Below are 13,066 nucleotides of genomic sequence, written 5' to 3'. Positions count from 1 at the left end.
CTACCAATTTTGCACATCAAATTTCAACAAATCAAAAATTTGGCCAATCCTACTCATCATCTGCCAATCACTACTGCCAATCCCTTGCCAATCATCAAATTTTGTTTTTCTCTAATTTTGGGTCCAAAACACTAACCTCATCACCCAGTCTACTCACTACTGCCTCTCGGTGCGCCAATTCCTATCCAAAGCCCGGCTTCGTAAAGCCAAGCCATGAATGCGGGTTGTTCTGTGCCAGCGGCTGGACGCGTCCGGCACTCGGTGCAGGGACGGGGGCTTACCCGGGCCGAGATCCCACGCACCATCTCGGCACGGAGCCATCCAATGTCCCGATCTCGACCTGCCGGACTGCCTCAACAAAAAGTGGTCGCCATGACGACCCTTTCTATCGGGCTGCCCGCTCCGCCTAGTGGAGCACGGACGCGGCCGTTCAAAGCGAGGCCCAGCACGCACCGAGGGCCTGATTCGGCTATAAGTCGTTCTAAACTCTACCCCGTCTAACGTCGATGCTTCACCTGGACGCTTACACCCCGCAGCCCGTTCCTTGCTCACACATCCAGCCGTGCCCATGCTCCTCGTACCTTTCCTTACACACCCAGGTACCCTCATTCCACTCACAGCCTTGGTCACACACCTGACCACCGAACACTTTGGCACACATTCGTTGGTCGCACACCTCACCAACACACCTCTTCGCGCCCCCTCCTCGGTCACCTCCTCTGTGACAATCACAGGTGTGCTCTCATTCGCACACCCAACCACGTGCCTCACCACCAACTCCAGCGTGCATTCCCACTCACGCTCTACCATTCCAGGTGTGCATCCTTCCATCCCAGGTGTACATCCTCGCTCACCTGTCACAACCAACTCACTCTCCTTGTCACTCTCACTACTCTCACCTCCATTCTTGACAGCGCACTCACCCTTACTCTTGACAGCGCACTCTTTCCTCATGCACCTGTCCGTCACACACCTTTCTCGCGCACACTCTCCCGTTACACCCTCTGTAACACTCACCACACCGCGCTTCCATGTGCCCCCTCGCACACGCGCTACGACCGACTCACTCTCGCCAGCACACTCACTCCTTGGCACGCACTTTTTCCTCACACTCCCCAGAGTCGGACTTTCTTGCACACCTCCTTTTTCGCACACCAGACCTGTCGCACACTTCACCCACGGCCTCTCACGAACACCCGGGTCTATCTCGACCCCCAAGCTTATTAAATCCCCTGGCGCATCATACGCACGACCATATTGGTCACCACTTACACTGGGTCCTCTTCCTCTTCGCTTCTCCTCCATCACCTGCGAATCCCTCATCTATCTATAATTCCAGTAATCTCTGTGTGTATGTTTGTTTGTTTGTTTGTATGTCTGTGACCGCTGTTTCTCGACAACTACCGGTCCGATATACTTGAAACTTGCCAGGTATATTGCTGGGGACCCGAGGATGTGCCTTTTCAAGGTTTTAAATTAATCGCAGAAGTAGTTACCGAGCTATGTCCAAAAAACGATTCAACCAATCAGAGAGCAGCGAGCTATCACGTGTGCCGAACGTGGCGAACACACTCTGCCTCGGATGGCACATTTGAGAACGTATTCATTTATTTCCCGTCGGCAAACTATGTTGCCGTTAAACTATGTTTTAAAACTAATTATAAAACTAATTAAAACTAATTTGCGATTCATCGTAACTGCGATTTGCGACCTTCCGGACAGTGAGGACTGCACTTCCGGCATCCAATCACAGAACGCGTTATTGCGTAGGCGTGGCCGATGTGAGAGCGAGCAGCGAGCCGAGCCCAGCGCGTGCGCCATTACGGTACGTAATTCGATTTCTTCCGGAGAAAATAATAATTTCTCGATTTCTTATGCGCATTATTTCTCCCAATTCAGTCAGAGCGAAGGGCGGAAGCGAAGAGCGTTGTTTTTTTTGTTTACGGGCGTACAGGCGGGGTAGAGCGTACGGGTAGCGTTTTTTTTTTTTTTGGCACATTTGAGAGCGTATTCATTTATTTCACGTTGGCAAACTATGTTGCCGCTATGTTGGCGTTAAACTATGTTTTAAAACTAATTAAAACTAATTTGCGATTCTTTCGCTTTCCTGCGCATTTGTGCACGCTATGGCGATTTCTTTACCAAACTCCGCTAGCCGTTAGCTTTGGACCAAACCATTTCATGTAAATAGAGGGGGGGGATTGTCACCGTACTCGCAAGCCGTTAGCTTTGGACCAAACCATTGCATGTAAATAGAGGGGGGGGGGGATATACTTTTAGATATATATATAGTACGGGCATGCCCTAGTCCGGTTAATGAGCACATCATCACGATCCGAACACAGACTTTGGACCAATTCTTTTATCTCCTCTTTTATCTCTTTCTTATCCCCTCTCCGTCGCTTCTTAATTTCGCTCATCCCTTCTTCCACTTCTTCTAATTTGTGCTTCACCTCTTTTATTCCCCGGTACGTCTCCTCAAGCTCATCCTCTAAGGCTACCTTGACCGTTTCCATGTGCGTCCTCACCTGCCGGTCCTTCGTCTCCATTACCTCTATCACCTCGTCCAGCCTCGTTGTCAGTCCCTCACGTACCATCTGACATTCCCTCTTCGTCGCTACCAAGTCATCTTTTAGTTCTTTCTGTGTCGCTTTTAAACCTCCTAATGCCGCAGTGTTCCTTTGAACCTGCTCCACTAACTCCGTCTGTCCCACCGTCAGCTGCTCCACCTCCTGCGTCAGGTCCTCTATGCCCCCTTGTAACTTTACAGTCCCCTTTCTCACCTCCTTCTCCATGTGCTCCTTACAGTGCCTCACCTCCTCGCGCACTCCTCCGACCTCCTCACTCACACCTCTTCTGATCTCCTCTCCCATCACTTGCATTTCCTGCCCAGATGCCACCCTCATCTGCTCCATTTCCTCCCTGTGAGCATCCAGTTTAGTTTCTACCCCCATTCTGACCCCCTCTATCTGCTGCCCCATTTGGTTAACTTCCCTTTTCGCTTGGTCCCTCATGTCCCTCAATTTGCCTTCCATCCTGTTTTCTAACCCCTCTAACCCCTTTTGCATCCCTTCCATTTGATTCTCTTGAGCGGCCATTCTGTTTTCTACCCCCATTAACCCCTCCTGTATTTCCCCTAATCTATTGTCTAATTTCCCAAATTTCTCGTCTAATCCCTTAAAATTATTGTCTAACCCCTCACTGGTACCCCTCGCTTCGTCCCTCATTACCCCCATTTGGTTTCCCATTACCCCCAATTGCTCACTCCGAGCCCTCGCTTCGTCCCTCATTACCCCCCATTTGGTTTCCCATTACCCCCAATTGCTCACTCCGAGCCCTCGCTTCGTCCCTCATTACCCCCATTTGGCCCTCCAATCGCTCACTATCAGCCCTCATTTGCTCACTAGTCTGGGCCATAAGGGCCTTCATTTGTATAAAAAAAAGGTTCAAATCCACCAGGGGCGCTGCCACGGTCGCGGGCGTGGACGCCGTGGCCATCTGCGAGGCGCCATTTTGCGCGCCCGCTACTTCGTGCGTGACGGCGCTATTTTGCGAACCTGCTACCCTCACTGCTTCGCTCTCCTCGCGTCCCTCAATTTGGTCCTGGACCGACCCTGCCTCACTCTCCACTACCGGACCCCAGCCGACTGGGTCTGCCATAGCGCGACTTTCAAAATTCGGGTTTTTATTTCCGTATAACAAAATCAAATTTCGCCGTTATAATTTCGTCGAGCGCAGTAAACGCGCTCCGGATCGATTCTACCTCCCAAAGTTTGGGCCTAATAAATTTAGTCCCGGGTCCGAATTCCACTCCTCGACACCAATTGTTACAGACGCGGTTGTGGATGTTAGTTTACCGAGCGGTTTGGTATGACCACGTCTGCACAGTTTACCCGATTATGCTCGAACGTTGACTAGTCGCGCTACGCTAGGTCAATAAAGGAAAAGGACAACCACGGCTGGGATTCAAATGACACGACACCAAGGGTTCAGTTCTCAAGACCTCCGGAGGAGGTTATATTGTTACGGAAGGTTAGATTACAACTACAAGAGGGACATCATAGAAAGACAGGCACTTAGACACACTTATATTAACCCCAACAGACGACAGATAAACGGGACAAGGCTGACTCACACGGGGATTGATGGCAAGGAAAGGCAGAATCGATCGCTCCAGGTGCACCTGGGCTCAGGGCAGGATCGACCCGGTCCGGACTAGAGATGCGGGGAGGTCGCAGCGCTCGGATGGCGTCTTGTCTGCTCAAGCTGGGGGCGCATCTCACGTCACGTCCGGTACGTGGCCGCGTATATCCGGCGGGGAGTGACACGCCCTCGGCTCGTTAGCTCCGCCCCAGCTGGAATCGGCACGTTGCTTCTCATTGGGTGCGTGCGGGGGGGGGGGGTTACCGGCTCCGCCCTTGACGAGGGGCTGACAAGGAGCCCCTTCGTGGTAACCCCGCCGGAGCGCATCGTCAATGGCGGCTAACCGAGCTGGTGTGAGGACGCACACTCCCCCGCGCAGCGCCGTTGTTGTAGTTGTTGTTTGTAGTTGTAGTTGTTGTTGTTGTTGTTGTTGTTGTTTGGGGAAGAAGATGGGAGGAGGTATGGGAAAGGTCCTAAACTCACTACTGGTGCCATATAATCACATTCTGGTGCAACGAAGAGTCAGAATTAATGGAAACGAGTCCTTAACTGACATAGACTAAGAATAACTAGCAAGATGTCCGAAAGTTGTCTACGTGAGATGCGGTGGACCTGGGCACGACATTTAATGGGGGAAAAAGGGGAAGGTCGGTTCTACAGAGTGTTATTTACAGGCAATGGGACTAGGGAATGGGGGATTGGGGATAGTTGGGGAGTATTGGGGAAATAGGGGAATATTTACAAGCGGATAAAATTCCATATTCGCAACAATATATATATATATATATATATATATATATATATATATATATATATATGTATATATATATATATATATATATATATATATATATATATATATATATATATATATATATATATATATATATATATATATATATATATATATATATATATATATATATATATATATATATATATATATATATATATATATATATATATATATATATATATATATATATATATATATATATATATATATATGTGCAGTAGTCAGATTTTTCTTTTTTACAATTTTTTACAAATTAATTAAAAATGAAAAGATTAAATGTCTTGAGTCAATAAGTATTCAACCCCTTTGCTTTGACATTTTTATGCATCCAATTGAGCTCAGGTGCATCCAATTTCCTTGAGATGTCTCCACAACTTGATTGGAGTCCACCTGTGGCCAATTCAATTGGTTGGACATGATTTGGAAAGAAACACACCTTTCCATACAAGGCCCACATTTGACAGTGCATATCAGAGCAGAAACTCCACCATGAAGTCCAAGGTGGAAATCTCCTCAGAACTGTGAGATAGAATTGTGAAGAGGCATGGATCTGGGGAATGGTATAAAGCAATTTCTAGTGTTTAAAGTTTCCAAGAGCACAGTGAGCTCCATCATTAGGAACTGGAAAGAATATGGTACGACCTAGACTCTTCCCAGAACTGGCCACCCGATCAAACTGAGCAACCGGGCAAGAAGGACGTTGGTCATGGAGGTGACCAGGAACCCAATGTCCACTCTGACAGAATTACAGAGTTCCTTGGCTGAGATGAGAAAACCTGCTGAAAGGCCAACAGTCTCTACAGCACTTCACAAATCTAGACTTTATGAGAGAGTGGCCAGACAAAAGCCACTCCTGAGAAAAAGGCACATGACAGCATGTGTGGAGTTTCAAAAAAGGCATGTGAAAGACTCAGAGCATAAGGCAAAAGATTATGTGGTCTGATGAGATGAAAATAGAACTCTTTGGCCTGAATGCAAAGTGCTACATCTGGCGGAAACTGAACACAGCTCATCGCCCATGTAACATCATCCCTACCGTGAAACACGGGGGTGGCAGCATCATGCTATGGGGATGCTTTTCAGTGGCAGGGACTGTGAGACTTGAAAGGATAGAGGGAACCATGAATGGAGCCAAATACAGGCAAATCCTTATGGAGAACCTGCTTCAGCGTGCAAAGGACCTTAGACTGTGGCAAAGATTTACGTTCCAACAGGACAATGACCCCAAGCGTACAGCCAAAGCAACACTGGAATGGCTTCAGAACAAGAATGTGAACGTCCTTGAGTGGCCCAGCCCAAGCCCAGGCTTGAATCACGTTGAGAATCTGTGGAAAGACTTGAAGATTGCTGTTCACCGACACTCCCCATCAAACTTGACAGAGTTTGAGCAAATCTGAAAGGAAGAATGGGAGAAACTACCCAAATACAGATGTGCAAACCTGATACAGACAAACCCAAGAAAACTCAAAGCTTTAATCGCTGCCAAAGGTGCTTCTATGAAGTATTGACTCAGAGGGAGAAATAATTATGTGAATTAGACATTTCTGTATTTCATTTCAATAAGTTTGTTAAAACTTCTGAAAAAATGTTTTCACTTTCTCATTATGGGGTATTGTATGTAGATCGGTAACAAAAGATGTAAATTTAATCCATCTTAAATTCGGGCTGTAACACAACAAAATGTGAAAAAGTCAAGTGGTGTGAATACTTTTTTGAAGGCACTGTATATATCGAGTTTACTTGCTTGTTTGACGCAAGCTGTAGTTATTGTGTGTGCCATGTTGGTGGTTATTAATTTATTATTGTAATCAAGTAATTATTAATTAGCCTGTACCATGCATAGAGGGAGAAGGGGTTTTGCAATCACTTCTGTGTGTCTGTGTGTCTCTCTGTGTGTCTGTGTGTTTGTCCGGGCCATAAAGTTTTTACATTTGAGCTTTTGTCATCAAATTTTCAACAAAGCTAAATTGTGATAATATGGAGAAGACAAATTCATAATTTGGTCAAGAGGACAAAGGCCAGCATCACATAAAATCATCAATGTTCATGCAATTGACCTGAGATTTTAATAATTTGCATATTGGGTCACTGAATTGGTTCACCAATTAAAAAGCTAGAAGCCGATTTATTTTTTCGATGAAAAGGTCAAAGGTCAAGATTGCATAAACTTGTCAAATTTCATCCGATTGACTTGAAATTTGAACAGGGTCTGCCGATGTCACCGAGTTGGTTCAGCAATAAAATGCAAGAAGCTGATTGTTTTGAGGTCAAAAGGTCAAGGTCACAAAATCACGAATTTCTATCTGGTCGACTTGAAATTTGAGCACAGTCTGCGTATTGGGCCACCGAAGCCTACTGCATCTGAAATCAAAAGGTCAAAGTCGCCTAAAATCAGCAATTTTTTTTTTTTTTAGCTGTTTTCATCATGTTTAGCATACAGAAGCAGAAGAAGTCCGAATACAAAGCGGATGTGGACGGGCTTTGCATTTTCAGATGCTTTCTAGTTTTAATTGAAGCTTATCTTTCTAAACCTGCCCGTGGGATTGGTAAACAGATCGTAGTGGATAGTTCACAGCTCGATGGAAAGTGTTCAGCATCAAACTAAAACCGTTCTCCATATTGACCCGGGAGAATCTGTATCGTTTGAAGATGTCTTTCATACTGTCTTTTGAAGCCAAACGGTGTGTAGAAAGATCCACTCAGAGTGTGACATTGCCCCACTAATTTTGCTTCCATAAATCCATTCAATTTCCGAGAAAGAGCTGAAATTGGCTCGAGGTAACATTTCACCATCACCATGACGATTTTAATACGAGTGTGGTTGGCTGGCTGAGCTGAATAAGACTTCCAATACCCATGAGTAGATGTTTCCATAGTCTGCCTGTTGTGCATTTTATGACAATGTCCATTCTTCCCTCTAAGGTACACAAGTTATTGAAACCGAAACCGTACCAACTCTGATATAATTGCTACATGTGTTCCAAGTTCAATTGTGTTTCTATAGCCCACATAGGCTGCTTGTCATTCACTGACTGTGCCAATACAATGAGTACTTATATATTCTACGATTTTTCTTGTTAACAAGAAGCATCACAATCCCTTAGGGAATATAGTCAGCCGATGAGCAATGAACTCATCACTAATGTATCAAAACTTTATATTCAAGTCAGTCAGTCTCTCCCCTCCCCTCCTCCACCTCTACCTCTACTCCACTCCACCTCTCCTCCACCTCTCCTCCACCTCTCCTCCACCTCTCCTCCACCTCTCCTCCACCTCTCCTCCACCTCTTCTCCCCTCGCCCACTTTTAATTCTACAAAATTGTCCCAAACACTTTTCTTTTTTTGTTTCTCTCACCCTTCCTTCTCATGTTCCTGATTTCGCATTGATTTTATGAACAAGATTAATACAGAATCATCTTTACTTCAATTGCATCGTTTGAACACGTCTTGTAGAAATCTTAATGATGAGTGGTAATCTTAATAAGTAATATCTTAATAATAAGATAAGTGGTAAAGTAATCCACTTAATAAGTGGCAAGCACCACTTACCTGGGCTGGCTTCAACACCAGCGTGTTGCCGGCCGCTAGGCAGGCCGCGCTTTTCCATGACAGCATCATCAAAGGGTAGTTCCACGGAATCACAATCGCACACACACTGGAAAGGCACAATCCAAGGTCAAAGTCAAGCTCATCTACTCTGAAGTTCAACCAAGTTTCTGCTAATGGATGCTCCTTGTCTGCGTGCTTGTTTGGCATTCACATTTTTTGGTAAAATGAACATTCTCAGGTTGAAGTTTTTTTTATTGTAATTTTTTGTATACAAGATCGAGGCTCGTGTAAGAGCTAACATTGATCACAAAAAGACAAACTGACACATAAAACATATGATAAAGGAAGCGGGAGACAAGATGAAGACCAGGGACATCGGGAGATCTGTGGGAGGGAGAGGGCTTGGGGGGAGGGGGCATGGGAAGGCCGGGGGGTGAGGGGAGGGGGTGGAAGAGGTAAAAAAAACAAACACGTGGAACAAAGTACTTACGAAGTAAAGTGCAAAGTAGCAAGTAAAGGCAAAAAAAACAAAGTACTTACATTGATGCAAGTTCTTTTATAATTGCAATTAATTAACAAACAAACATCCACATATGATCATGGAACTACACAAGTACAGTACAGCAAAGTATTTACATTGATGCAAATTGTGTTTTTGAAAGCAAAAGGCAATAATTGACAAAAGTGCCTTTAATCAAACCTGAGGCCTAAGCATAAAGAAGTCTTCATGAGCTATTCAAAATAGAGTTGATGATTAATTTTGAAAATTAATAAGAAATGCATTAGCTTCCTCTTGCATATGCAGCAGCTTCCTGATGGTTAATTTGTAGGAAGCAGTGGGGAGTGGAGAGTGGAGAGGAGGTGAGGAGGGTGGTTATTCCTGATCTGATGCAGTGACGAAGCAGATATCTCGTCTGTATTAAAAGGTAATGACCGAAAAATCCCATCCTCCACAACCTCGGTCATTCATGTTACTCAGCGACTTAATTTAATTGCAGCTTTAGACAATATCATCGAAATCGTCATCATGATCATGTGTCTCTAAGTTGTAAACATAAGTTATTGTAAATTAGAGGTTAGCCAAAGTATGATGACTCTTAAAACCATATTGATCATTAAACTGCAGGACACAGTTTGGCATCAACCTTGCAAATTACTTAATAGCGAAGAACCATCCAAGCACCCTCCTTACCGGGTTAATTACCCCCAGAATCATGGACAAGTTAATTACCCCAGAATACGGGACTTTCAAAATGACGTAATTCACCCCAGAATGCTTGGCGTGCATTCACAGAATTGTGTGTGCACAACAGGTTTGTTACCTAAAATGGCTCCCAAAGCTTCTAAAATAAGCCGAAAATACTTGGGGAAAGTACCTGAGAGAAAGCCGGGGCATGCCTCTGCACAATAAACAAGTTGGAGGGAGACACATAATCTGGTTTAGTTGCTTTTTAATACTGATGGGCAGGTCATATCTGGGACTCATGAATGCACAGGGTAGGTTTAAAATCAACTTTTTAAATTATAACATTTATTAATCATGTTGGGGTAGTAGAGAGGAAGGGGGTACCGAGAGTACCTCTACAGTGGGGCTGTTATAAATATATTGTTTGTTTAGTTCTGGCGCCACAAGAGAAATTGTATTCGATTTTTGCATCTATTGCTAAAAGGAGAAGCCAATGTGTGTGTGTGTGTGTGTGTGTGTGTGTGTGTGTGTGTGTGTGTGTGTGTGTGTGTGTGTGTGACTGCCACCACTCGCTTGTATTAACAGGAAATTGTAGGAACTCGACACCTCACATCCATGGATATTTCTCATATTTGTACATATTTTTGCGAGTCCAATTTGCATCAAGGAACATAAGAATTATGGTTAATCCTCTTGAAAGCTAACCACTTTCGTTTAAATACCGAAAATTATATTTTAAAGACTTCATGAATTACAGATTTGTGCCAGCAATGGTAGATTAAAAGTGCCTGCGCTTGCAGCAGCTAGTTACTGAAAATGCACACAGCGCAAATGTGATAGGCTTCATGTGCATCCTGATGTCATTTTGAAAGTCTTGTATTGGTGTATTCTGTTATGGCTTGTAATACCACACCCTCATCGACCCCACCTTCAGCAGCGCAATGCCTCATTTATTTACATAGAGAAAACTGGGATCCTCCTACCAGCCTGAACCCTGGAAGTATGAAAAACAATTACCACCGAAAGCCTCCCCCTAAGGGTGGTCCAAAAAAAACAAAGGAGCAAATTTCCTTTTTCCACAAGGTTATTTTTATTCCCTTATACGTAAATGAAAAACACAGAAATTTTTTTTCACAAAAAACAATATTTAGGGGTCGCCCCATGTTGCACTCATAAAGCAGAGCTGCCTTTGATGGAGTGGGGAGCTTTTTCCTGTGATTTGCCACCAGTCGAAGAATGAACCGTTTCTGTTCTTCGTCTTTCGTCAGTGTCACGTTGTGTTTTTGGATCAGGTTGATGCCCCGTTCCGCCGTGTCATTTACTACTTTCATCCGAGAGGACCGATCCCGAACTTCATTGAAAAAAGTATTGTCAGTCCACTGTCTTCTTCGTCAGTCTGTTTGTCCACACAGAGTGTGCTAACGTAGGCCACAAACGCCACCTAGTGGTAGCCAGTAATACAGGTTCTCTTTTTTCAACTGAGTACTGGGTTCGATTCCCAGTCTGGGCGTGTAATTTTCCCACATATATTGTTTGTATATATATATATATATACACACACGCACACACACACACACACACACACACACACACACACACACACACACACACACACACACACACACACACACACACACACACACGAAATCTACTTTCAGTAGAGAAGAAGGGCAATGAAAATGACTAAACGAACTGCAAAGATAGGCAGCTTAACAGCTGAGATGTGTTTTATGTTTGGAGTTTTCACACTCACCTCTGAACGGTCTAGCCTGGGTTTGAATCTTAATCCAGCTATACTGTCATGTCATACATGTCATGTCATACATGTCATGTCAAAACACCTTTAGAGGCCATTTTTCCCTGCAAAGCGGGGGTTGGCCTTTTTCGGGGACCGTGGTTGTTGTTGTTTTTTTCGGTCCCCTTTTTGAAGCAATGTTTTACGGCCGGATGCCCTTCCTGCCGCCAACCCTTTTTGTCGCCTTTTACGACAAACAGGGAATTACCAGTGAACTGGTACTCAAATTAGCCGACCTCGGAAGGATGACAGGCTGAGTCAACCCCCCTGGCGTTAATTCAGCGATCGACCGGGATTCGAACCCAGGATCCTAGGATCCTAAGCCGGCACCCTAGCCGCTAGCCCAACACCAGGGTTCAATTGGTTAGTGGACATTAATGATCCCACGTTGTCCAAGAAGAGTAGGCAAGCTATCACCAGCAACCTGGCCAAATACCAAATTCCTGCTCTAACCTACAGAGGGCACAGCTGCTCCCGAGCAAATGATGCTACCCTCAGCCATGTACTGTATAGAAAAGAAGAAGTTGGTGTTGTGAGCACACAAGCGAATACCTGGCAGTAAGGAATTGCTTACCCAATGGGTTCACGCCTTGTGAAGGTGAGGTTACGGTTTGGTCTTGCCTGGTTTATAGGGATGGTGAGGCCCTGTCACAAAGACAAAACAATCATTGCATTTTAGTTGATGATTCAACGCGAAGCGGACGATCCTTGCCCACTTGTGCTATATGGCAATGCCTTCACATGTCCGCAGTAAGAATGTTGGCCAATCAACTTGTCAAAACCAGTGTGCATGCCTATGCTTCTTAATGCTCTTATGCTTTTCTCCAGATCTCACTTCAGCCTATTCCCTTTTGACGCCAGATATGTGCTGATGTGTGTGTTGCTGATAATGGATTTTCCACAACACAATAAATCCGAGCCTTTCAATCACAGTGTCCTGGGACAAGCAGAAGCCTTGAGCGTTCTTTCACTTATCCCTGGCTGTTTGCTTTGCGTTCACACTCGGTTCATAACAAGGAAAGCTGTCACTTCATTTCACAAACATTAAGACACAATCTCCATTTTAAAAGCTTGCACATCATTTTGGCATCAAGCAAATGAAAAAAAACTTGGCATAGGGTTCAAACCTCATGATGAAAACTTGTGGGGGGGGGGGGGGGGGGGGGAGAGCATCGATGGATGTTGCTCATGCAATGAATAAAGCAAACAGTGCATGTCCCGGTTTCATTACCTTCACATAACCTCAGATTGCGTCTAAAGCTTCATTTTTTATATACAATGAGTGTGTCTCAGAAACGACCCTTGTAGATCCTCACCACTTAAAAAGGAACCTACAAGGATATGCACAACAAAAGGTCTTTTGAACAATTGTGTCTGTGGAATATGTACACCCAATGATGTATTCACTTCAATTTGGTCCATCCCTTGATATTTGTCATAATCCACATCCCATTATACTTATCTATATCCCATTTAATCTAATTGCTTGGCCATGTGTGCCCAAGGAACGAGCCCAAAAACATCCTCTTGTAACATCAGGGATATTTTAAATTCACTTAATTGCAGATATAGGATTCACTGCCCATTTAGTCCATCT

At 44.5% G+C, this 13,066-nt stretch overlaps 1 protein-coding gene across 2 annotated transcripts in view; it reads right to left on the bottom strand.

Moving 5' to 3' along the window:
- The window catches only part of LOC137436512 (mitochondrial 10-formyltetrahydrofolate dehydrogenase), a 195,990-nt gene that overhangs the window by 45,224 nt on the left and 137,700 nt on the right, over positions 1 to 13,066 (bottom strand). For both annotated transcript variants that reach the window (XM_068130372.2, XM_068130373.2), the window contains exons 14-15: positions 12,044 to 12,114; positions 8,489 to 8,594 (exon numbers count right to left, since the gene is read on the bottom strand). In XM_068130372.2, coding sequence (XP_067986473.2) covers positions 8,489 to 8,594; positions 12,044 to 12,114 — 177 coding nt within the window. The remainder of the gene's footprint in view (positions 1 to 8,488; positions 8,595 to 12,043; positions 12,115 to 13,066) is intronic.

Source organism: Myxine glutinosa, chromosome 11, assembly GCF_964187855.1.
Source record: "Myxine glutinosa chromosome 11, kmMyxGlut1.1, whole genome shotgun sequence".
Classification (NCBI taxonomy): Eukaryota; Metazoa; Chordata; class Myxini; order Myxiniformes; family Myxinidae; genus Myxine; species Myxine glutinosa.
The sequence above is the reverse complement of the archived record's forward strand: the minus strand, read 5'-3'. Positions and strand labels throughout refer to the sequence as shown.